Source organism: Zeus faber (genome assembly GCF_960531495.2).
Source record: "Zeus faber genome assembly, chromosome: 1".
Taxonomy (NCBI): Eukaryota; Metazoa; Chordata; class Actinopteri; order Zeiformes; family Zeidae; genus Zeus; species Zeus faber.
In genome coordinates this window covers 43,385,208-43,411,826 of record NC_137193.1, presented here as the reverse complement: position 1 = coordinate 43,411,826, position 26,619 = coordinate 43,385,208, and the positions used below count along the sequence as shown (strand labels likewise).

The following is a 26,619-nucleotide window of genomic DNA, read 5'->3' as shown; positions in this document are numbered from 1 at the left end:
TTATTAAGAGTTCTGACTTCAACAGAAATGCAGCGTTAGCTGTTCTACACACATGTAAAACTTTTATGTATAAAGATTTATAACCCCCCCTGCCCGCCAACATGTGACTAAGGGGAGTACCGGCACTTATTTTTTCCCACTTCAAGCACTGGATGTTGCTGTGCTTTGACATTGTGCCAAAATCCATAAATTATTTGATAGAAATACATAGTTGACCAGAGGAAAAGAAGAGCGAGAAACTCCCCAAGCCGTTATTTGGATCTTCAAGAAGCTTTCCGAGGTCATGCAATATTTAGCTGCACGACAGATGTTTTCTAATCGACGAAACAACATGAACGGTGAACACTATGGGGAGAGCAGGATTCATGAATAAAACCCGAGAGGGAGAGATTCTCTAATAGAGGACGGGCCCTAGACTGAGTGCTGGTGTAGGTGAAGTTCCTTTGTTGAATCTTTAAGAGATGAAGAAAAGAGGTGCATTGCGACCTTACAGTGGATCACACTACATTACACTGTGAAAAGAGGAAACCTGGCATCATAAAATAGGGTCTGTGTGTGTGTGTGTTTCAGGTCCCTTCTGAATCACATCTGTGAATGTTACCCACATCCGACGGGGCCAGACAGGTGAACAGTGACCCGACTGCAAGCCTGTGCATGTTGCACGTGGGACCTGCAGCCTCGAGGATCCATCATCTGCTGCGACAACATCCCCGGAGCAGCATGTCCCTCCTCCATGGGTGAGTCAGTTCTGTTTATCAGCCGCAGCCTCTCGCTCCAAGGCCGGTGTGATCCATCCTGCTTGGTATCAGTTGAAACCCGATTTCCCCAAAGTTGTCTGTCCAAACGCAGCTTGAGAAACATGAGATGAGAGCTTTGGTGCTTTAAAAAAAAAAAAAAGTATTAAAAATGGAATTTGTTTATTGAACAAAAATGTATGTATATAAAACCTTTTCTCTAAATGAAAAAATTTCAATCCAATTTCACCTAAAGAGTCCTGATTATGTAAAGGTCATTTTACTGAGGTCATTGATACAAAGCAAAAGCTGAATAAAAAAAAAAAATCTGTCCAGCCATTTGAATCAGAACACGTTCCATCCCACACATAAAAAAATCAATAATACAAGATTTACCATCAAAAAACATTTGATTGAAATGGGCCAAAATCGACATTGTCACCAGGCGATAAAAACGTACAAACGTCTGTTGTGAAGAAGCGACGTTCTGGTCATACATGTTTTAGGATGAATTAATTGACATTAAATATATCGTATAGAGTCCAAAAATAAAAAATATGGTAAATGGATGAGCTTCAGCAAGTAGTTTATTGTCTGAGAGAGGCAGCCATTTTGGCTTTCTTAAATTGAACATGAAACGCTGCTCTTTTGACACAATACTATATTGATCGTTCATAACCAATAGGTAATGAATCCAAAGTAGTACTTTGGATTTACGATCACTTAAAACCAAATATTTTATCCTATGACCCCTTTACTATTTATTGATTATTCAGTTGTGACTAATGCGCTCTGGCAGACAAATCAATAATTTAAACAATTTTTTTTCAGTTATGGTCCAAGGAACTGATGTTGATAGATTTCTCTCCAAACAGCTGAGCGTCTTCCACTGTAATCTGATTTGTTACTCCACTATTAGCGTTCTAGTTCTGCTCTGGGAAACACAGTAAAACTAATCTGGGAATGAGCATTAGTCCCAGAGGAAATTATTTAGTTAACATCAAAACCCTCTTCCATCGAGGGTGGACTGAAAATAGACTGCCCTCAAACTGTAAAAACAATTTTTTAAGGCAGAGGTTATTTTTTAGAAGATAGTTTAAAAAAAAAAAAACAGGGGTTGTATTCTTTCTGAAGAATTAATCAACTTTTTTTTTCTTAAATACTACAATTTGCAAAACCTGTACATATTTTTAGGGTTTCTCAACATAAAATGGAGAGATTAAAGTGTACATTTTGAGGAAAAACCTCAAAAAATAGATATAGGTTTTGTGTACCACATACAACTCAGGAAGTTGGTCACTAATACAATCACTTTCTTCCAATTCCCTTTGCGTTTGAGTCAGTGAATGAGGGGAGGATGAAACCAGAGCTTCACAGCCATTAAAACCATCTCTAAACAGGAATCTGGATTTGAGGGCAGTTGCAGGTGATCTACTGCTCCCTAGTGGCAGCGAAATGAAACTTCCTTCCCAGACTTCTGCAGCAACCGGAGGTCATCAAACCAAGGGAGTCATCCTTGAATGTGCATTGGGCTTAGTCGTGTTTCAGAGGATCTGCTCGGTGCTGGAAGCAGAGATGTCCAGGAGTCTCCAGGCAGCGTAAGGGTTGAGCTCCTCCTGATCCCGACACAGCGCCCACACGTACATCATCCTCAGAACCTTCTCCTGCACAGGGGTGGAAAAAGGGTTCTTCGATAAGATTTAAAATTGTAATATATCAATGCTTCCTTTTGCAATAACTTGTCTCATTATGTATAAAATATTTGTGTTGTGACAATACCTATCCCCAGTATTTTATGGTTCAACCCTGGGTGTTTGCAGGTATAGTTAAATTGAATGAAACTTTAAGAGTGATTGTTAAGACTTAAGGATCTGCAGACATCTTGGAAAAAGTGCTACTAGTCCAAATGTATCTACAGTGCTGGACATGTTTTTAAACAATTAATGAGCTTAAAGTAAGATAGCTGGCTCTGATCATGTAGCTCAAAGTATTTTAATATCTTTTGTATGAAGTGCCTCTGATCCATCACGAGCATAAACAACCTGAATGGGAAACACAGTTGGCTAAATGACTAATTTAAAAATAAGTTAGTTAAGGTATAAAGGAGCTATGTAGGAAGAACTGAAGCAGTAGCTTTTACAGTTATTCAGAAGAAACTAGCCCACCACCCCATAGTGTATTTTGCTCTTTGGAAGAGAGCAGAGAGAGTGCAGTCAGAGACTGCAAAAATAATCACTTAATCCAACCCAATACTTTGTTACCTACAATAAGGTGACTGTGCATGAAAAGGGTTGTTTGGAAACTGACGTTCATGTAAATACTCTCAAATCGAGTACGGAGACAAAACAACAAAAAGTACTTTGAAGGGAAATTGATTTATGGCAGAGAAGGTAACAGTGCAGTCTGATGTCATGGTTCCTGACAACCCCTCAAAGAACAACTAGCTATTGATTAGAGCTTAATAACCATCAGTTTTTCTATGCTCAGGATTAATTTCAACAATCTAATTTCAGTGACAAAGCATTTTGTTTTTCTAGCCTGACATTGCCAGACCAAATGCATATTAGTCTCGATCCTCAATTTTTGAATGGATGATAAAATGCAACAATTTAATAATAACAAATGAGACAAAATTGCTGAAGTTAAAACATTTAACACTAATGTATCAATTAAATGGGAAATAGTCTCCCCGTTCCAGAAGTGCAGGATTTATGAGTATTTACACAAAAACATAAATTTTTTCACTAAATTAAGTCCCATAGCAGCTGAGAGCCACATTGGAAATGTGAACGGGAGGGGGGCCAGAGCGAATAAAACACTCAGTTCTCAGGCTTTTTTTTTTAATGATACAGAAATGTCCCACATAGTATAGATGTAACTGCCTTTCAAATGGTCTTTTAAACTGTGTGTACTACAACTAACCGGGTCTCCCTCCACAACCTCTCCTTTGGTGTTGCGTATCACCATCACCATCTGCGCCTGGAAGGTGATGATCAGGACGGGACCCTGCTCCATCATCTTGCCCATGGCCAACTAGTGAGGGACACAGGGCACATAAAATAAAAAAGCTGTATGACTTCATGTGGTGACTTCGAGGGTAACGACAAACTTCACTGCTCAAGGGGGGGGGAGAGAGATACTGGCGCATCATCCAAACACTGCTCTGTCTAGGTTAAGAGAAAGCTAGAATCACCAAAAACTCACATCAATATTGTCGATGTCCAAGATCTTCGAGTGGAACTGCAGCCCCATGGCCTTGGCTTGCTGAATAGGGTGGGCCAACTGGCTGTACGTCTGCAAACAGAACCAAGGGTTAGTACGGACATGGCCAGGAACAACAGCACTGTTTGCAGGCTTAAAAAATAATTTTAACCCGCCCCCGCCGCAGAAAGGTGGTACCGCTTCGTAGCACCAGTCCTTCAGTATCTTCAACTCCCCTTGGATCATGGCCTGCAAACACAGTTTTTAAAAGAATGAGTGCAACTTTGTAAATGTTACTTTCTGTTCAAATGACAGAAAGAGGCTTCTCTGCATAAGGTGGATGTGTATTTTAGGTTTATACTATAATTGTGACAGCCTTGACCATGATGAGGAAGAGTTCCAACGGGTTCTTACCTCCAGCACGTTGGGGATGATGTCTCGTTCACATTGCCTGAGGAAAGAGTCCTTGTCGAAGGAGGGGTCCACTTTAAGGATCTCTGTGAGGACCTCAGACATCTCCGTCTTTGAGAACAGTCCCCCTACACACAAAAGAGAAGGCAGAAATGTATTTACAAAGACATTAAAAGTAATGAATGTTGTCCCAGGTTCGAGCTATTACCTATGAGGTCGGTCATTTTGTCAGTGACGGCACGAGACGCTCTGATGAAGGCGTTATCACTTTCATCATACTTCATCTTCATCTCAAAGAACCCTGAGAGAAGTGGGAGGGAAGAAATTAGTCAATTTGGAACTTGGAAAGTGAATCATCACTTGAAAGGCCCGGTGCAGAGCAATTGCTAGTTCACTACATCCCAAAATGGTACAAAAGCTGAATATTTAATTAACCAGTAGAAACAGTTTCTCATGGCTGATGGATGAGTAACGGTGCTTCTCTGACACGTGTCAAGATAAATTATTTTAAATGGATACATTTGTACACACGGTTGTGCCAACAGTCAAAATGCAGAGTGCTGATGTTGCCAGAACAGAAATGCAGCTTGAAATCTGTTGACCTTGTGTAGTGTCAGAAAAATAAGGAGGTAATTTTTTCACTTGTCTAAGAATGATTTATCATGGCTGCAGTTTACTGAGGTGACATAACTGCTTGTATCACTGCTGTGCACAATACCTGACTGTGAAGCTGAGCTGCTAATAGCCTAAGGGTGATAATAATGCATTTCTTAATGGAGCCTCTTTCTCAGGGCCCCACATGGCACCAAGATGCTTCATTAATGTAGGAAGGTAAAATTCACAATTTAGGTAAGTGCTGACCTGGTCTAGGCTCAGGATACACATTTTTCCTTGATTGATTCCGTTGCGACAAAATAAAGTCCTGATTGTTATTGCCTTGATATACTGAGCACATTTCAACAACACAACTTAAATAAATGATAAAGTAAATAAAATAAACTATAAAAAAACAACTTGTATTCTTGTGTTTGACGTACATGGGCCAGACGTGACCGTCTTTATTAAAATTTCCTGATTAGTTGTGCTAGATCAACCAAGAGATTCAAACTGATGAGTATAAGTACAGTTCACACACACACACACACACACACACACACACACACACACACACACACACACAGTATAGTAGGGCAGTGGCTAGTTTGGCAGGAGCTGAACAAGAATGGAGAAGTAAGACGTCTCCTTCCCTCCACTATTCTGGGGGTCCACCTTGGGCAAGTGATAGTACCCCCTTAGCGCCCCTGCCTTGGTTTACAGGCCGGGCAAGAGCATGCCATGGGCAGGTGGGGCTCATAGCCTTGGATGGCAACCCACCTAGGAGAAGGACACTCTGAACTATAACCAGGACTGCGAGGAGTTGTGCCCCACAGTCCTTAATCCGCATTATAAAGCCTACCATGGAATACAAAGTCATCCCAAACCCTATGGACAGGACCACAAACCCTGGGAATGTCCCAGGGAGGGTCCTGTCCGATCACAGCACCCCGTCCAATGCACTGGAGGCCATTTATAATGGGGACCTTCAACGCATGCACAGTCAGAGAAGACGGGAGGTTGGAGGAACTCTCACACTGCGTGGAGAGAAGAGGAGTGGAGATTCTCGGAGTCCAGCAGCACAGAAGGGTGCATGCCGAAATCGACAAATACTGCAGTGTTGACAGCTACACCTTCGTCACCTCCTCAGCATGGCGAAACGAAGCCCAGGCAGCAACCGGAGGTGTAGGGCTGCTGTTGAGCCCCCGGGCACGCAAGGCGCTCCGGAGAGTCCACCGTTACTCAGAGCAGATCCTCATTGCCGAATTTGATGGCAGCCCAGTGACAACGACCATGGCAGTGTATTCACCCACCAACGTGGCGTCAGCTGAGGAGGAGAAGTTCTACGGGGACCTGGCAACAGCATTCCGTAGCTTCCCAGCTCACAACTTCCTTGCGATTCTGGGCGACTTCAATGCAAGACTCTGCCAAAGTGACACACCTTACAACTTCCATGACGATACAAACCGGAACGCATTGGGTCAAAACCCATCCGCAGAACAACGTGAGACCTTGAAGGAGGCCAAGCGTCTTCTCTTTGTCGAGTATGACAAAATCAGAGGTGAGGAGCTGATGCAAAAAGTCCACAGAGTGGAAGCTAACCAGGGAAAACAACAGTACAGTGAATCATGGAGGGTGATCAATGAGATGTGTGGAAGGAAAAGACCGAAAGAAGGACAGGTGGCAGGAAATAGTCCAGAGGAGAGAGTGACCACTTGGTCAACTCACTTCAGGAACCTCCTTGGCACACATCAGGCAGTGGAAGGTGCTGAGCAGGAAATACCTGCATTCCTGGGGGATCTCAACATCGATGATGGCCCTTTTACATTGCGGAAATTAGCCAAGGTCAAAGCCTCCCTGAGGCAGGGGAAAGCGGCTGGACCTGACGGCATCCCCCCAGAGGTTATCAAGAACTGCAATCTCGATGACTTCATCTTGGAGGTCTGCAACCAGTCTCTAATGGAAAATGTCATGCCAGAATGGTGGTCACTCTTACACATCATCCCGGTACCAAAATATGACCTGACAATTACCGTGGTATCAGCCTGACCTGTATCATTGCAAAAATGTTCAACCGCATGATACTAAACAGGATACGGAGTGCTACCGACCCTCACCTCAGGGAAAACCAAAACGGGTTCCGAGAGGGTAGAACCACCTTAGCCCAGATCCTTGCGTTAAGGAGGATCATTGAAGAGGTAAAGAGGAACAACCTGGCTGCAGTGATGTGTTTCATCGACTTCAAGAAGGCCTTCGACACCATCCACAGAGGAATGATGTTGAGAATACTCAACAATACGCCTACGATGTTCCTCCCAACCTACTCCGTGCCACAGGGACCATGTACACGGGAACGAGAGCCCAAGTGACAACGCTGGACGGTAACAGGAGTTCAACATCCAAACCGGAGTGCTGCAGAGGGACACCGTAGCCCTTTTCCTTTTAATTATAGTATTGGACTATGATCTGAGACAAGCCATCAAAGGAAGGGAGGCGGAGCTCGGCTTCACCATCGCACCCAGAAGGTCCACGAGACACCGTGCAGAAACCCTGACAGGCCTGGACTACGCTGATGACATCTGCCTGCTATCTAACAACGTGAAGCAGGCACAGGATCTCCTGACCAGAGTTGAGCTAGAGTGTGCTAAGGTCGGCCTCATGCTAAACGCAAAGAAAACTGAGGTCATGACCTACAACATCCCCCAGGAACACCCACCCCTAATAACAACAGAAGGCTCAGTGCTAAAAGAGGTCAATGACTTTAAATACCTGGGCACGTGGGTCGGCTCCACGGAAAAGGACCTTAATGTGAGGAAAGCACTTGCCTGGTGAGCACTTAATGGCATGACCAGTGTGTGGAAATCCAACCTCCCCCGACACATCAAGATCAGTGTCTTCCCTGCCACCGCAAAGTCAGTTTTCCTATACGGCTGCGAGTGCTGGACACCAACAAAGGCCCTACAGAAGTCCCTGGATGGGTGCTACACCAGAATGTTACATGTGGTATTGAACATCAACCAGGACGAACACATTACCAACCAACGTCTGTATGGGGCACTACCCAGTGTATCAGAGACGATAGCAGTAAGGAGGATGAGACTAGCAGAACATTGCCACCGCTACCAAGAACTCTCAGCCAAAAGCTTGTACTGTGGGAACCAACACAAGGGCATCGATCAAGAGGACGTCACGCATCTACCTATGTGGACGTGCTAAGGATAGATGCTGGTGCAGAAAGCACAAAGAAGCTGGCCAGATGTATGGAGAACCGGGGTGACTGGAGACGCCGATGGAAGGCTCGTCTGAGGATGACGTAGAGAGAGACTCACAAAAAGTTAGGGATATTTGGCTTTTGGGTGACATTTATGGAAAATGTAAAAAGTTCACGCTACAGTGATATATCATGAAAGTAGGGCATTTAAGTAGAAGCATGCAATGGTGATTTCCTCATCTCAAACAATTTATTGAAACAAAAGCCAACAACAGTGGTGGGTTTACCACAACAAAAAATGTCAATGTCTCAATAACTTGTCATGTGGCCTTGAGCATCAATTACAGCTTGACAACGACATCTCATGCTGTTCACAAGTCGACTTATTGTCTGCTGAGGCCTGGCACCCCACTCTTCTTGAAGGGCGGCCCTCAGGTCTTTGAGGTTATGGGGTAGAGAGTTAGGAGCCTCTACACGGACACTCAGCTGATCCCATAGGTTTTCTATGGGATTCAGGTCTGGAGAAAGCATTTGAGGTACCCATTTGAGGTATTTGAGGTAGGCAGGGGCACAATGACTGGATTAATGATGTTATTCAGGTAGTATGGGCTTGTCACTGTACCATTCACAGAGTGTAGGGCAGTTCTGTATTGACTAGACACACCTGCCCACACTGTAACACCACCACCACCAAAGGCTCGTCTGGTGACAACAGTGTCTGATGCATAGCGCTCTCCTTGACGTCTCCAACATCGTTGGCGGCCATCATTTCTGCTTAACCTGAATCGACTTTCATCAGAGAACAGCACTGAGGCCACTGGTCCCTCGTCCGGCGTAAATGCTCCCTGGCCCGTGCAAGACGATGATGCTGTGCCTGGTGGTGTGGTCAGGTACCCTTGCAGGTCGTCTAGCACGCAGACCACGCTGATGTCAACGGTTTTGAATGGTCTGACGTGACACTTGGGTGCCTCTCACCTCCCTTAAATGTGCCTGGAGTTGAGTGGCATCATCATCCGGTTCCGCAGGGCACTGTTCACAATGAAGCGCTCATCAGTGTGGGATGTGGCCAAAGGACGTCCACTTCTATGCCTTTCTGTGACTCTTCCAGTCTCTGTATCTCTGTTGCAACCTACTGATGACACTCTGTGACACTAAGCTCAGTGACCACTTCCCTCTGAGAACATCCTGTTTGAGGCCTCACAATGGCGAGGTACTGTTGATCAGTTGTTAGGTGTCGTCTTGGTCTCATGATGTCAAAATGTGAACAGCATGATGAAGAGGACTGTTTAAATACCAATTCTAATTGAACCAGGAAATGTTTTGGTCGATTCATGGATCAAACACCTGTTGTGCTCCTTGTTTGAGAACAGCAAGTTGTGCAAAAAGTACTGAAACATTGAACAGTTGGACATGTGCATTCAAAAGTTTAGAGAAGGTCAAATTAAGTTCACCTGTAAAGGTTATAGTGCATTTTAGGTTCATCCGAAAGCCGAATATCCCTAACTTTTTGTGACACCCCCCCCCCCCCGAGTGGTCTGTGGAACAACGAGGCACTGTCATGAGTAAGCAGCCAGGGATGCAACAATAAGAACAGTTCTTCCTTACTGTTGAAGACCACATTGTTGTCTTTGAAGTCCTTCCATTGCTGGTACCATTTAGAGTCCTTGTGGAGAACCACACCCATGGCTTCCCTGAGAGAGAGAGTGTTGATCACACAGTATGACAGGGAAATAGGATTACAGTATCACTGCGCTTGCTGTACCCAAATAAAATAAATGTTTAAAAATGTTGTCACAAGTGCATTGTTGAAATTAAAAAATGAACAAACATCAACACATTCATTTGTTGAACATAGTTTGCTGTCCCCTGATCAGTATGTTGCTACACTACTGTAATTAACACCACTTTGACCTAAGTGGCAAGTGGAATGGACACTGTCTATGGGATTATAATTTTGACCCAGAATTATTCTTTGGCTGATTCCAAACTTCCAGTAGCTCCGTTCAATAGAGGATCTATGTATTATCGCCAATCAGACCAAAACATGTGCTGTAGAGGATTGGGGAAAAAGACTAAAAACTCTTGAATATACAGTGGGGCAAAAAAGTATTTAGTCAGCCACCAATTGTGCAAGTTCTCCCATTTAAAAAGATGAGAGGCCTGTTATTTTCATCATAGGTATACCTCAACTATGAGAGACAAAATGAGGGAAAAAAAAAAAAAAAAATCCAGATAATCATATTGTCTGATTTTTAAAGAATTTATTTGCAAATTATGGTGGAAAATAAGTATTTGGTCAATAACAAAAGTTCATCTCAGTACTTTGTTATATACCCTTTGTTTGCAATGACAGAGGTCAAACATTTTCTGTAAGTCTTCACAAGGTTTTCACACTGTTGCTGGTATTTTGGCCCATTCCTCCATGCAGATCTCCTCTAGAGCCGTGATGTTTTGGGGCTGTCGCTGGGCAACACAGACTTTCGACTCCCTCCAAAGATTTTCTATGGGGTTGAGATCTGGAGACTGGCTAGGCCACTCCAGGACCTTGAAATGCTTCTTACGAAGCCACTCCTTCGTTGCCCGGGCGGTGTGTTTGGGATCATTGTCATGCTGAAAGACCCAGCCACGTTTCATCTTCAATGCCCTTGCTGATGGAAGGAGGTTTTCACTCAAAATCTCACGATACATGGCCCCATTCATTCTTTCCTTTACATGGATCAGTCGTCCTGGTCCCTTTGCAGAAAAACAGCCCCAAAGCGTGATGTTTCCACCCCCATGCTTCACAGTAGGTATGGTGTTCTTTGGATGCAACTCAGCTTTCTTTCTCCTCCAAACACGACAAGTTGAGTTTCTACCAAAAAGTTCTATTTTGGTTTCATCTGACCATATGACATTCTCCCAATCCTCTTCTGGATCATCCAAATGCTCTCTAGCAAACTTCAGACGGGCCTGGACATGTAGTGGCTTAAGCAGGGGGACACGTCTGGCACTGCAGGATTTGAGTCCCTGGCGGCGTAGTGTGTTACTGATGGTAGCCTTTGTTACTTTGGTCCCAGCTCTCTGCAGGTCATTCACTAGGTCCCCCCGTGTGGTTCTGGGATGTTTGCTCACCGTTCTTGTGATCATTTTGACCCCACGGGGTGAGATCTGGCGTGGAGGCCCAGATCGAGGGAGATTATCAGTGTCTTCCATTTTCTAATAATTGCTCCCACAGTTGATTTCTTCACAACAAGCTGCTTACCTATTGCAGATTCAGTCTTGCCAGCCTGGTGCAGGTCTACAATTTTGTTTCCGGTGTCCTTTGACAGCTCTTTGGTCTTGGCCATAGTGGAGTTTGGAGTGTGACTGTTTGAGGTAGTGGACAGGTGTCTTTTATACTGATAACGAGTTCAAACAGGTGCCATTAATACAGGTACGGAGTGGAGGACAGAGGAGCCTCTTAAAGAAAAAGTTACAGGTCTGTGAAAGCCAGAAATCTTGCTTGTTTGTAGGTGACCAAATACTTATTTTACCGAGGAATTTACCAATTAATTCATTAAAAATCCTACAATGTGATTTCCCGGATTCTTTCCCCCCATTTTGTCTCTCATAGTCGAAGTGTACCTATGATGAAAATTACAGGCCTCTCTCATCTTTTTAAGTGGGAGAACTTGCACAATTGGTGGCTGACTAAATACTTTTTTGCCCCACTGTAGTGTTTGCAATTTACTTACTCATTGGCTTCGAAGTTCCTGTTGTCGTCCGCCCCCTTAGAGGAGAACTCACTCCGCTTCCGGAGCCGGGGGGGGGGCCTGTAGGGGCCGGTGTGGCCCAGGTCGTCAATCTCCTTCTTCACACTCTCCATGCCCTGACAGCAGTAACGAGGGTTTTTTTTTTTTTTACAATTATTATTCTGATCCTTAATTCATTTCTTTCAGTAGGGTTTCCTGCTAGATCCATAAGCATCCGATAAAAGGACATGCTTGAGTGAAGATCTTGAAAACATTGACCAGTTGACCAGTCAGGTGAGAATGAAAGTTAGAAATTATAATCCAAGAAAATACTACTCTGCAGTCCACTCAAAACTCTCAGACAATCAACATATTCAATGTTTACTATAATACTGTAACAATGCTGTTATGGGATGGTGGTGTTCCAAGATTATATCGATCTTTGGGAAGGCTTTTCTTCTAGACAGTCATTCTTTACATATATTTTTTCCCCTCTAAAATTAACACTGATTTTCAATTCTGAGTCCAGTTTGATGAACTAGGAAACCGAAATAAGCCCCAGTAAAAACAGCCAGCGATACCTGTGATATTGCTCTGAATGCCCCGGACTTCCCCAGCTTTTCTCCACTTTTGGACACAGTCTCTGCTGAGGTCTTTGCAGTCTTGGCCGCTTCCTCCACACTCTCCTTGATCTTCTTCCCAATGTCTGTTCGACTCACCTCCTCTAGCCCCTGAACATACACAAAAGGGTATTTGTCATTCACATCACTATATGCTCTTATTGTCAGTTTATATTATTCACGTCACTATTGACAACAATCCTGAACCTTAATATTGACAGAGTGCCAGCCAGTTACCTTAGGTTCACACAATAGTGTAAACAGGTGATTGACACAGATCAGGCCCAATCTCAGACTAAATCACTTTCAATCTGGACTAACTGAAATGGCCCTTCCCAGTCACAGTTTAAAAAAATCTGATTTCCAGAAGGAAGATCAGAGCTAATATAGGTCCACAATGGATGTGGCCTCCAGGTAGACCAGGTTGATCTTGGCTCAGACCAGCAACAAGACCAGACAGAAGGAGCTGACTAGTCCTTCGTGACCTTCGTCGAGGACTTCCTAGTCTACAACTAATTCATCTAAAATGTAACAACCTTTCAGAAAGGCATTTTTAAATTATGAATTCATTTAAGGATAATTTTAGTCCTGATATTGATTAAATCCTGTCTTGTAAACCGCCATAGAGTGACATGCAGTCCATTTTGTACATTAGACACATTAAATATTCTTAAGTCAATTTACTTCAGATGAACAGATTTTCACACAGGGGATAGTCTCAATACGATAACCTATTTTCACCTGGAATAGGGACGATTTGAAATACCAGTATCTGAAATCTCTAGTTATTTGTTTATTACTCGTTAGAATAAAAGATTAAAAAGAGATGGTGCTTATACCATTAATGACAAAAACTTGCACATACCTCTTTCACCGTCTCTGAGATAGTTCCTAACTTCTTCCTCAAGACTTCTGAAGTCTTGGCTGTTTCAGACTCTATGGTTTTCTAGGAGAAAGACAATAAGGTGTATCCATAACCATAAACACAACCCTCGGACATCAAATGGAAACAACTTGGTTTCTGATGTAAATTAGATAATTGGTCAGTGATGGATTGCCCAAACACTCACATATTTCCTTCGAGCCTGTTGCAACGCGTCTGAGTCCTCTAGTTTTTTCGCCTCTTCTCTGAATTTCTTGATGTTTTCTTTCATCTCCTTGTTCTTGCTCAGCTCCTGCTTCAAGTTGTCCAGAAACTCCCCTAGGAAACCTTTTCTGCCACCACTGCCTCCTCCAGACAAGTACCGTACCTAGAGGAAGGTGAAAGACCGACACTGAAGTCAAGAGGAGCGGCTCAGCAAAGACGTATTATAAATATCCAAATTGTTTTTTTTTTTTCCTTTAACATTTTTATTTTGTATACTTATATGAATCCCTCTGGGGCAAAATTAGGTTTCCTCTGTTTTTGACCCATCATATACCGAGGAACAGTGAGCAGCCGCAGTTCAGCGCCCGGGGACCAACTCCCGCTTTTGCCAGTACATACATACCTGTCTTTTGATGGTAGGAGGAAACCAGAGCACCCAGGGGAAACCCACACAAACACGGGGAGAACATGCAAACTTCACATAGAAAGGACCTGGGACGGCAGGATTCGAACCAAGGACCTTCTTGCCACCATGCCACCACTTTTCTGATTTACACATTTACAGTAACACTTGCAACCAACTTGCATGCATAGACAAACAGATGCATCAGAAGCCCTTTTGCTCTCTTACAACTTCAAAAACACATACAGACTAAATGATGAAAGCACCACGTCCATATTTCACTGTCTACCTGTGGAGAGCTTGTGAGGGACGCAGATATCCTGAAGACATGAGCTCTGCTGTGGAGGAGCGAGTAAGAAGGACTGCACGCCACCAAACCTCTTCTGACACATATCTGCAGCGGGGGAAAAGTTTACATTTTTTTTCTTTATTGCTGACCTATTTAATGATGTCTACAACTGTTTCCAATGTTGTCTTTGTATATTCAATGACTATTCGTGACAGGCTTGTGTCCTCTCTTCTTTGAACACATACACATATACATATATATCATAATAATATAGAAGTCTCTCTTGTAAAGGAGATGTCAATCTAAACAATATTACCAGGTTAAATAAAGGTTTCAATCAATCATAGATGCTTAACTGTTGCATTGGCATGTGAGCATATATTACTTGGGAGGTTAAAAAAAAAAAAAAAAAAATAATAATAATAATAATAATAATAATAATAATAATAAATATATATATATATATATATATATATATATATATATATATACACACACACACACACACACACACACACACACACACACACACACACACACACACACACAAAATAAACTTGGCAATTAAAGAAAATGAGTTGCCAGACTGGATAGGCTATTAAATGTACATATTATGGATCATAATGAAGTGAGATGCAATTCTATTGCAACACATTACTACAACTACTAGATGTCAAAACAGCCATCTAACACACAATTAATGTCGTCGAGCTTACTGATGAAATAAATATTCAAGATCGATTATTGCCACAACGCTTTTACAGGAAGGAAGTATTCCAAGACGATATTCATCTTTAGGCGGCATTGCTCCCACAGTATGTGGAACTACCACGGGGTACATCTCTTACTCCTGATGAGAAGACAGATAATATTTCCATTTTATGCATGTTGAATAATTCATGCCGGATGTTAATTTATAATCCAAAGCGTTGCCAACTGAAACCCAACTAGTTTCAGTGGACTTTTCGGATGGACAATATAATTGTATCTTTTTGGTCTATTTGTATTCTAGTAACTTAAAATTGGCATCGATATTGACCGATTTTTTAAATTGACTGTGGTTTTCTGTGAACTGCAGTTGAAATAAATAAATAAAAATCTTCCCAGGGTACGGTTTACTGAACTGGACCTAGTTTAATGAACTAAAGCCCAGTGAAATCAGCCAGACATACCTGCGATATTGCACTGAATGCCCCAGACTTTCCCAACATTTCTCCACTGTCCTTTTGCAGCGTGTCACCACCAACACATTACTAGAACACCGGCAATCAGCTAGCATTCAGCTAGCATTTAGCCAGCTCTACTTGTTAACTTAAACATACTCTCCGAAAATGACAAACATTATGTATAATTATAATGTGGAATTCAACGCTCGGAAGAAAATCGAAGCTTTTTTTGAGAAATAATAGTTATGCATTGTCCACGAGTAGGCGTGCAATCACTATCTCACAACTCACCTGGTAACACTGACACAAGGAGGCCGCCATTTTGGATGTGACCTTTGACACGTGACCCTTTTCCGGTGATTGCCTTTCCACGTGCTGGGGGGGGGGCGAGGCTTGAGACAGGCAACACTATAAAAATTGTCACATGAATACTTGAATGACTTCATATTGATATAATAGTATAGTCTCATGTAATTATAACACGAACCCCTTTTTCACTCATGAAGTGGATCTCAATCACCCCCAGGTTCCAGTGGGTCAAGACTGGCTTCATTACAAAATGTACGATTTCGCTGTCATCTCTCCAACTGTAGTATGGAAGTTCAAACTAAATCAGATCTAACAATAAAAATCGGCCAATTGGGCTCCCAGAAACGAAATATTTTCAAATGCAGACAAATAGTTATGTTCAAATTTAGGGTCATTGACATGAAATAATCATTTAGAATCACTGCACTGGTGTATGGCATAGCCACAGCGGCACATGTCAATTGGGCTTCTGCAAATAAAATCAGACTGTATGGTCATTTCAGACAGCTGATTTAGAAGCAACCAGCCTTGAGTTTTCAAATGTGTGGACAGCAGACACAGCTGGAAACAGCATGTCATTGCTCTTATGCTCCTTTGTTTAAAAACCCATATTATGTAGCCATTTAAAATGGGATCCATATTCAACTCCGGCTTCAAATTCTGATGTCCAATACCAAGCTACCCTCACTTGGTTGTCTAGTCCTGTAATGAGTTCTAACATCAAAGACAGATCTATATTTCCCCACTGATAAGTGATTGTAAGTGCAGACTCAAGCTACGTTATTTACCAATGCTGCAGATTGTGGAAAAACAAGAGATCACAGCCATAGACCAACATAACCACTCTTCCAGTTACAGTCAGTGCCCACACTTAACCAACTTCTGACTGCAAAAAATATTATATACAAACAAGCCAAGAATTTCCAAATGGAGATTTATTTATCAAAACAAAGAACAAAACAAAAAGCAATGACAGGTAAAGCATAACAAATTAAAATTTTGGTCACTAAAAAATATTGACTAATAAAACTAATAGTACTTTTAAATCCAAGTAAATATGTGTGGAAGTCATTCAGATGATCTGGGTTGTGATGACCACTAGTTTAAATGGAGACAAGAAAGTTTTATGCATTCCTATCGAGCCTGACATCAATCTCTCTGCCATTAAGGCGGTATCCGTTCATGCTTCTGCAGGTGCGCTCGGCGGTCTCTGGGCTGTCGAAGCGAACCACGCCGCAGCCCTTGGACTTTCCATTCTCCATCTTGATGTCAGCATACTGAACGATGCCTGCAGAACAATCAGTTTCAACGTTACTTTTGTATGCTGAACTGCAGTAACAATGAATGACACATGCAAACTCAATCAGAAAAGTTGATTTGGTGTAAGTCTGGTTCACATTAAGGATGCAACAGTACAGTGGGGCCATGGTATCTTTAAATTTTAGAAAGCTTTTTTTGTAGGTGTGAAAAATGTTGACCTGATTCACATGGCTGACGTGGTCAGTGGAGCCCCAACAATGGACTTAATAGAAAGTGTGCACTGACGACGACACGGCACGCCTGTATGCTGCGCCAACACATCCAGTAGACTACCTTGTTGGTATGAAGTAATGCTGCATTCAGGTATTGAACCATAGGGAAAATACTGGTTCAATAACATACAGTGTACCATTACACCCCTAGTTCACAGGGCAAGGCAAATCACTAATATGGTGGTGGCTGTTCTTACCACATGTGTTGAAGGTATCTTTGAGCATCTTCCAGGTGAAGTCAAAAGGCAGCTGCAAGACAATTTAAATGCCATAAATTATTACATGCAAGACAAAGGGAGAGCAACCCTGACCATTATTTTAAACTTAACGCTTACATTTCTGACAAAGATCTGGCAGCCCTTCCTGGCATTGCCGCCGCCAGCTCCAGGACCTCCAGCTGCTGCGCCGCCGAAGGAATTTCCCCCAAAGCCACCGCGGTCCATGTCAGCAGGACGATCGAACTGCCCTCCGGCACCACCAGCTCCCATGCGATCCATGTTGGAACCCATGCGGTCCAGGCCTCCGGTGGGGAAGCGGTCCAGGCCGCCAGTGGTTCCCATGCGGTCGAAGTTGGTCGCCATTCTGTCAAGCCCACCACTGCCCATCCGGTCCATGCCCATCGGGGAACCGAAGTCCAGGCCGGCACCCATGCGGTCCAAACTGGACGGGGCTAGGCGGTCGAATCCAGCTGGGCCGAGGCGGTCCATGCTGGAGCTCATACGGTCCAGGCCAGAACCCAGCCTGTCCATACTACTAGGCCCCAGCCGTTCCAGCCCCGAGCCCATCCGGTCGAAGCCAGAACCCAGCCTGTCCAGGTCAGACACACGGTCCATCCTCTCCATCCCCATCCGGTCCATCCCAGTCAGTCGGTTCATGCCGGATCCCAGGCGGTCCATTCCAGAACTCATTCGATCCATGCCAAGGGAGTTTCCTAAAATATTGAAGACAAGATACATATCAAATATTTGTACAAAGATTAATGCATAAAAAAAGATTGCAAGCATCGAAGCAATGTGACAGACAAAGGGATTTTTTTGCCTGGAAGTACTAACCCATTCCTCCTCTTTCAAAGGAGTCTCCAAAATTATTGCGAGACATGCCCATTTCATTTCGACCAAACTCCCTGTCAAAAGCACCACCAATTCCACGGTCCATCTCTGACAATGCAAGAGATTAAACCATTAGAAGAAACCAGCAAAACGTGAAAGTGTCTCACGCTTGCTATAATACAATGAACAAATCACAAGAGAGCCCTTACCGTTCATTCTTCCCATTCCCCCAGAAGGTCCGAAACGATCCATGTTGTTCATTCCGCCAAAGTTGTCCATTCCTGACACAGTGAAACAAGAGCTTAAGGAATGTCAACAGTAAAGAAAAATAAAGGCACTATGGACTTAAATTGAAGTACACACACCTCCCATCCGTCCTCCGATTCCAAAGTTCATTCCATCCATTCCTATAAATCAACATGCAATAAAAATTAGCCAATTATACTTCCATATCAAAACAGCCCATTTAAACAACAAATCAATCAGTATTTACCTCCAGGGCCCATATTGCCCATCCCTGCTCCCCCACCACCTCCACCACCTCCACCACCACCACCACCTCCTCCCCCTCTGTTCAGTTGTGTAGCATCAATAGGCTGGCCTCCAGGCCCCAACCCCAGACCAATGCCACTCAGTCCACCTAGGCAGAACACATGTGAAGTTCATAAATATAACGGCAGGTTTTTTTTTTTTTTAATAATGTAAAATATCTTCCCTATGTAGAAGAAGACGGTGCTTTATTATTGGCCAAGAGTATATTGTGGAATTGAAGTATGGCTTTGCTTACGAGGAAGAGCAGCAGGTCTCTCAGGTGGCCCAAAATCACCTTTGGGCAGAGACTTCTCATCCTGACAAAAGACAAATAAAAATCCATTTAACCTTTCAAAACGGCTTGAAATCAATGGGTGTTTTTTTGAATATTAGTTTAGTCCCATACATACCAGTTTCACATGCATGACCCTATTGAACAGCAGTTGGCCATTGAACATTGCTGAGAAAAGCATATAGTTAAGGAAAGCAACCACCAAACGGCATCATATATATTCAAGTCCCACGGTTTACGCATTGTGTTAAGAGGCATTTGAAAGGATACAAACAGCTTGGACTGCTTCAATGGGCATATCAAATGTGACTGTGCCCATGCCCCTGCTCTTCCCATCCTTGTCTTCTAGGATATCAGCCCTGACCACCACACCTGCGATGCTAAACACCTCTTTCAACTTCTTCCAGCCCACCTTGTAGTCCAGCTGCAACAAGCAACAACATACCAATTAAAAACTCAAGTCATTGCAATTAGGGATGAACACTATTGTTTCAAACAATAACAGAATTGTGGCTATGCAATTGTGACAATAATCAGTGTTTTCAGATCACAATATACATCAAATGTGTGCCATATTCACTGTGATTGTTATAATGAATTGTTACATCCAGCACCAAAGGAAGTCTCAACAATCATCTAACCATTACGTGGTCCTTACATTAGCCACAAAGACTGTGCTGCCAATCTTGCCAGCCTGCAGGCCATGGATGATCTCGTTGGGGATGTTGGGGTTGTTCATCAGACTGGGAGGGATGTTGACCATGGAAGGGCCACCAGGGCCTGGGCCCATGCGGTCCATATTCATGCGATCCATGTTCATGCCTCCCATGCGGTCCATTCCTCCCATGCGGTCCATTCCTCCCATACCACCCATACCGCCCATGCCCCCATGGCCACCAGGGGGGCCTCCTCCGCCTCCTTGCACTTTGTTGGCTTCCCGCTGAGCAATCAAACCGTCAGGGTCCTGAGCACAAGTAAAGGCGTTAAAAACATACCGGATAATAGGCGAGAGACACAACAGGCAGCACAGTTGTTCAACAACGCAAAAAAAATACAAAAAAACGTACATCTTTGACTTTAAGTGGCCGGCCATTGAGGTTGTGTTTGTTGACCTTCTCCACGGCTTTCATCATTAGCTCCTCAGTTCTAAACTCAACAACCCTAGAAGAGAAAGAAACAAGGATTTTACACATCTTATTTTACCTCATAGGTAGGGAATATACTTAGAGAACATATTGGGTGAGCCTTTTAGAAAAAAGTTTCATAGGATCTCACTTCTCCGCTCTCCAGTACCGTGCAGAGACTTTAAATGGAAGGTGCTCAAAAAAAAAAAAAAAAGAAAGAAAAAAGTACATGGACCAAGGCTCCTGTTCTAGGCATTTTGCTGCTCTGGGAAAACTTGCAGCACAGATCATGGATGCACCCCATCGGGGCGCCCTTGATCTGTGCACATCGCAGGTGCGCCGAGGAAATGTTCCTAATGAATCTTAGACGGAAAATCCACTTCCTCTATGCCCATTCAAGGCTAAAACAAATAAATAAACCAAAAATAGGTGCCTCATAAATGGGGGCCGTGGGGCATCACCGTGGGGAAGGGGGCAGTGTTACAGGCATCCCCAGACGCGACGCTCAATATGCAATATAATGCATATATATTATGCCTCTATTATATGCATATATAATACAGGTACTCCGCACTTTACGACCTACCTCTTTTGACAACCATTCAGACTTAGGACTAGCTCTCTTTGACCAGTCGTGCGCGCCGTCTCAATGTCATGCCTCTCATCGCGCAACACTTTCGCAGTCCCGTGCCCGCAGTCTGTCGGTATTCACTACACTAGCGTTCCCAATCTCCAAGAATCAAATAACGGTAAGTGAGTGGGTCCTCGCTTAACGACCTGGTCGTAGGAATGGAACTCGGTCGTTAAGTGAGGAGTACCTCTAATCTCAGAGAAAATGTTGTATTTATTTTATCTCCTTTTAAATGTTTCTGAGAATTGAAGCAGAGGTATTTTGTTTCTCCTCTAGACAGCGGTGTGCGCCAACTCCCGCGCCTGTTTTTTTTTATTTGAGATCTTTTCATTTTGTTTGTTTCCTACTTGTAAGAAACCAAAAAAAAAAACAAAAAAAAACACAACTGAGTTAAGGGACTGTCCCAAACCCAAAAATCCCATAGCACATCTCACCATTGCTATGGTACTTAGTTTGGTAAAAACTAGATGTTTTTGTGTAAATAATTTACTTAAAAATGAAATAGTTGCCTGGCTCTGTGACTGAGTTGAATTATGTCAGCGTCATGTGACATATCTATCCCTCTGGGGGAAATAAGTTATCTATATTTGACAGATCCTACACCTGGGAGTAATTGGCAGCTGCAGTACAGCATCTGGGGACCAACGCCAGCTCTTTACCAGTACCTTGGTCAGTATTAACTCCTAACATACCTGTCTTTTTATGGTAGGAGGAAACCCACACAACAAATAAGAGAACATGCAAACAGCACACAGAAAGGACCTGGGATTTGAACCAGGGACCTAATTGCTGTGAAGCAAAAGTGCTAACCACTGAGCAACCATGCCACCAATTATCTCGTTTGCTAGGGCATACGTCCACATACATCCTTGTGCGCGAAAGTGAATTAATTTTGTCCATGCGCTCTGCCTGTCGCTCCTCGTGGTCCTGCGACTGACAGAAGTGGGTGGCATATTTTGATACTGTGAAAATATTGCATATGGTGGCAAATATAACCATTATCAAATATTGGCCCAAGCCCACTGAACAGGCATTCTTCCGATCAATAGGTGAGCCGCTCTAGCTACTGCACCCGTAAGTAATAATATTGCTATACAGTTGATAAGGAGATAATGATTACTTACGCGCAGCCCTTTGTTGATTGAAGACCACCCAGGCCAAGGAAGCAGGGAAAGAACATCAAAGTTAGCAAGGGTATTTATAGATCATAATGGTACATAAGGATAAGCAACAAAAATCCATTTCATGCACATTTAACATTTCAATATCACAAAAATGATTGGGTAGGCCATGGCCTCAGCTTTATTGCTTCAATAACATTAGACATTGTAAGATTCCACATTGCTCACAGCCACAAATTCTAGCATTGTCAAGCAGTCTGGTGAAGCTTAGTCCCTTAGAGAATATGTTCCAACATCAAGAGGCAGAAAATCCACAGTCGAAAGATGTTGCAATTATCAATACCAGTAAAGCAATGCTACAAAATGAGTTATATTTAACAACCATGTAACAGCCATGTTACAACCTCTGATACATTTTCCAATGATCTAATCCAGAGTTGGTTAAACATAAACCATGGAGGGCAAAGTGTATAGCGTATTTTTATTCAAACTGATCACTACGTGAGCAGATTTCAATGATTAGCGCACCTTCAGCATAGAGCAGTAATTATTGAAATTGTAGTGACTGGTTGGAATACAAACTGGCATACCTATGGTCCGCCATGGCAAATGACTACCCAGCCCTCTAATCCAACAACCAAGAGTGCATTTTCCTCTTCTGTAATCGCACAATATTGGCTGAAAAACCTGAAGTCCTATATAAAAGCATCAATCCTCAATGAGGCCTCAAGTTGAGTGCCACAGATGACACCAAAGCCACTCCTCCTACAAATCACCTTCTGACACACTCCTCTGGTTTCTGAACAATTTCCTTCAATAAAAGTATAATAAAACCCAAGTTGCCAACAGGCTTGCCTAGCTTTAGTCAATGTTTTTATTCATGTGTTTTTGCACTTACCCTTGATTTTCCTTCTGCGTCCATTAAGTGTTCCACGTACGTTACCTCACCCACTACAAATCAGATTCCAGAGACGACACACACCAAAGGGAGAGAAGCCGAGAGAACAATGGGGGTTTAGAGCAGACACACAAACGAGGCGGCCGGTGGCAGACTGCTAGTCCAGGGCCTTTCCCCGCACCTCAGCGTCAGCAGCAACACAATCTGGTACAGGTCTACAAAAAGCAAGCTTGTGTCTCACTGAAATAAGAAAATGTATATACATAAACACTTCTTAGCCTGTCCTTGTATGCCCCCCCCCCAAAAAAACCCCAGTAGTAATAGATTGAACTGAACACAACTTCAGTTTGAATAGCTACCAGCCATAATATGGTTATGCTTCCATCAAAAACCACTTTCTACGCAAGAATTGCCCAAATTGCAATTTCAAGTTAGAAACGCCATGTAGCGCTCGCTTCATACCAACATTGTAAATACTAGGCCAAATGTCACCTTTTGCAACTTCCGACCAATGCACGAGTGCATTTGCCACTCTGCTGTACTAAGAGTGATCCTATGCTATAAAATGACAATATTACCACCTGGCTGCACAAATACAGAGGGACAAAAAACGGCAATATCTACTAACATCTGCTCCAAGGGCGGTTCTGTAACTGAAATGTAAATCAGAATTTTGTTTGACTGGTTAACCTTAGCATACCTCTAGATCCAGATAATTGTTTTTGTTTGTTTTTTTCCAATGAATTACCGTCACTGACAAAACCTCTAAGAACAAAGACAGGGAAGAAGTTGCTTCATTTTGTAGACCTGTACCCCAAGAAACCCCCAACGCACATCCGTGATCGGCACAACATGGAGACCTGCTGAGAAAATATTTGCCGCGTCAAGGACAAACCTAAAAAAGAAAACGCAATTTAACTGCAGTCAGTTGTACAACCAATTCTCAGTACCTCTTAAAAAAAGAATTTGATAGAACCTCTAACATATGCTTTAGTATAATAAAAGCAAATTGCTATGGTTATGCATTGGATTTGATACAGCTACAGCTTTCCCAAGCCACATTGCAAAGGTTCACAAAAGGTCTTAAAGGAGTCTTTCTTTTCTTAAATCAGCATCATACTTCACAGGAAAAGCGACTTGTCTAATGCATGCTATAATTGTTTGCCAAAAACATGTGACCCTTGGGGACACCTCCAAATCCCAATCATGGATAATTGATACAGGAAAGCACAAGTTTAACTGTGTGATATAGCCATATGCACTTGAGTGTGGGTAGGTAAGTAATTCCTCTCCCAAAGGCAAAATCTTGTCAATACATAATTTTTACATCATGTTGTTTCTTAAATAAGGCAACACAAAACACCATTCAATATTCCAAACCGTGGAATTCTCACATTTGGCACAGCTTTTCAAAAGTACAACTTCAACACTGGACATTTGTTTTGTTTTCTTCAGAGACGAACAGTATCCTTTCTTGAATCCATTTGGACAAAACCGAAAAGTAAACTACAGTGAATTGCTCAAATATCAGTTGAAATACGACCACGTCGTTCCATTTACTCCAACCATGCCTCCGCAATAAATGTGTAGGACTTTTAACAAGTCCTTCATTTCCAAGACCGATTAAAAGCCGCAGCGGTCAATCAAAATGACCTTGGAAGGTGTACCTTTTGGGGCACCAAAATCTAAAATAAATATACTCTCTTGACTGGAGACTTACCCTTTTCTTTCATCAGGTCTTTCAATGCTTGCCACTTCACATCGTATGGGATGTTGCTGACAAACACACGGTATCGTTTGTTCACGTTCCCATATGGCTCAAATCGCCCACCTCCGCCTCTCTTCTGGGGACGCTCCTTCCTGGTGGGTGTGGGCTCGTGTTTGAGTTTGCCGTTCATCTCCCTGTTAAAACAACAAGAATAAAAGTTTCCCACTACATCATCGTAGCAGCTCTATCACCCCCCCGCCCTTTAAGGTTTAAGTTAAAAAGTTCAATCATTTTGAGGTTTCTTATTTATTTATGTATAGCTTTATTTATTTTTCCTGATTTGTTGTATTGTTGAATTCTAAGGTTTATTGTACATGGCAAAATTGTCCGTCTTTAAGTTGGAGGTAAGGTTTATGTACACTGACAACTTCTCCTTTTTTGTCATATTTATTGTTAATTCTAGGTTTATATTTATTGGTTATCAAACAGCTTTATTGTATATTCCATACTTGATTTTACAGCTGGGTGTATATTCTTCTTATTTTGGCTATATTATTTGTATTACTCTGCCCATAGCCCTTGTACCATTCTCCGCAGCGCCTTTGTATGACTGCATAGAGAATCTCGAAGCAAATCGCTCGTAACCATAGGCCTCAAATTGTTCCTTTTGGAGTTTTGGTTTTTTTTTTTTGCAACGACGACTCAAAATGCACGCACAATGTTGAAATTGGGTTGTGATCGCGATTAATCGGGCGCAATTGCAACAACATTCGAACGTCGTATGTGAATGGACGATTCCAGCGTTTAGACGGACCCGACCACGCGTCGACCGCCACGCCAACTACACGTCTTTTATTTTTCCAGGAGTGAAAACGTAAAAATACAATACTAACGACACTCATCTGAATATAAATACATTTCCACGTATGAAAAATAGATTTTCCTCGGAAGAAAAAGGAGATTATCGCATTTGACCTAGCTCGCCCGGCTAACAAAGACCCCGAGTTAATAGTTACCCTTGCACCGGCTGCGGCCCTGGCTTCTCGGTGGCGGCGTCTCCCTTCTCGGACATCTTCTGGTTGTAAAACTGCTCGATGGGCGCAATATAAATTTGTTTGATTATCAAACACGGATCCCCCGCCCTAATTCTGATTGCTTAACCGAATTAAACGAATTCGATGAGGAAACGACGCAGTACTCATCCGGCACAGCCAAGCTAAATGAAATGGCGGAGAAGAGAAATGTCTGTCTTTAAGCAGCGACGTTGCCAAGGCAAAGTGCATGCTGGGAAATCGGCGGTAAATTAAAAAAAAACAGTCGTTTTCAAAATAACATGAAATAAACAGTTTGATCTGTTTGACTTCAGCTCCTCCACATCAATAAAAACATGTCTTGACTACATGCAGTTAAAGAATAGTTCATGTTTTGAGGTTTAATTCTGTCTATTTCCCATAACAAATTAAAGACAAGTTAAATTGCACATTCCTCATTGTATTTGTGTATATAACATGATAATAATATTTATAGTTATAACAATAATAATAATTGTAAAAAAAAAAAAAAAATAATAATAATAATATAATATATATAGTGGTACTCTTGTGGGTAGACGATGACACTGTATTCATGTTCCCCACTGAGCTGCCATTAATCTATAATCTGGATAATAAACAAATATAGCAAATAAATCTGTGCATGTTAATGTGTCTATGTACATGTGTTTATGTATGTAGTGTGCATGGAATATCAATTTCTTTATATTTCTGATGCTGAAAAGCAAAATTCAAAAGTTGCTTCATTGTGCCAACGCAGATGTCTGAAATAATGTAGACGGAATAAAATATTTTTACAGTAAGTCAAACGAGGTATTAAATTCATCAAATAAAATTAAATCTTAGTTTTCCATTGCCTGCTGTATTTTATTTTCACATCGGGTTTCCTTCTACATGTAAAAAATAACGGTTTATTTAGTCATGGTTCTACAGTCCAAGCACTTTG

At 42.5% G+C, this 26,619-nt stretch overlaps 2 protein-coding genes across 3 annotated transcripts; both read right to left on the bottom strand.

Moving 5' to 3' along the window:
- Positions 1-1,303: 1,303 nt before the first annotated feature.
- timm44 (translocase of inner mitochondrial membrane 44 homolog (yeast)) lies at positions 1,304-15,747 on the bottom strand (the record flags this gene model as incomplete). The annotated part of the gene is made up of 13 exons (XM_080011258.1): positions 1,304-2,398; positions 3,657-3,767; positions 3,939-4,028; positions 4,134-4,184; positions 4,350-4,474; positions 4,555-4,647; positions 9,757-9,842; positions 11,865-11,998; positions 12,443-12,592; positions 13,347-13,427; positions 13,552-13,731; positions 14,261-14,365; positions 15,718-15,747. 13 exons carry the CDS (start codon positions 15,745-15,747, stop codon positions 2,279-2,281), a joined length of 1,356 nt encoding a protein of 451 aa, XP_079867384.1. The 3' UTR covers positions 1,304-2,278.
- A 905-nt stretch (positions 15,748-16,652) lies between these two features.
- hnrnpm (heterogeneous nuclear ribonucleoprotein M) lies at positions 16,653-25,859 on the bottom strand. Of its 2 annotated transcripts, XM_080001903.1 has the most exons (15): positions 25,638-25,859; positions 24,634-24,815; positions 22,914-22,966; positions 20,207-20,332; positions 19,798-20,103; positions 19,410-19,563; positions 19,258-19,307; positions 19,104-19,164; positions 18,810-18,956; positions 18,682-18,723; positions 18,526-18,597; positions 18,320-18,424; positions 17,603-18,198; positions 17,465-17,516; positions 16,653-17,023 (listed from the first exon to the last, which is right to left on the bottom strand). In XM_080001903.1, the coding sequence occupies exons 1-15, from the start codon at positions 25,691-25,693 to the stop codon at positions 16,860-16,862; spliced, it is 2,166 nt and encodes a 721-aa protein (XP_079858029.1). In that variant the 5' UTR covers positions 25,694-25,859; the 3' UTR covers positions 16,653-16,859. The 2 variants fall into 2 exon arrangements, with proteins under 2 accessions (XP_079858029.1, XP_079858028.1); XM_080001902.1 differs by lacking the exons at positions 22,914-22,966; positions 24,634-24,815; positions 25,638-25,859 and adding an exon at positions 22,019-22,812 and having other exon boundaries at positions 20,207-20,300.
- Between the last annotated feature and the right edge of the window lie 760 nt (positions 25,860-26,619).

What these genes read in the sequence shown, in the direction of transcription:
- hnrnpm (XM_080001903.1), bottom strand. Translation starts at nt 25,693, where the DNA reads ATGTCCGAGAAGGGAGACGCCGCCACCGAGAAGCCAGGGCCGCAGCCG. An exon ending in TGAAGCAGTCCAAGCTGTTT is followed by an intron (nt 19,308 to 19,409) that starts GTATCCTTTCAA and finishes TGCTTTTCTCAG; the next exon opens with CAATGTTCAATGGCCAACTG. An exon ending in GGGCAATATGGGCCCTGGAG is followed by an intron (nt 18,724 to 18,809) that starts GTAAATACTGAT and finishes GTTGATTTATAG; the next exon opens with GAATGGATGGAATGAACTTT.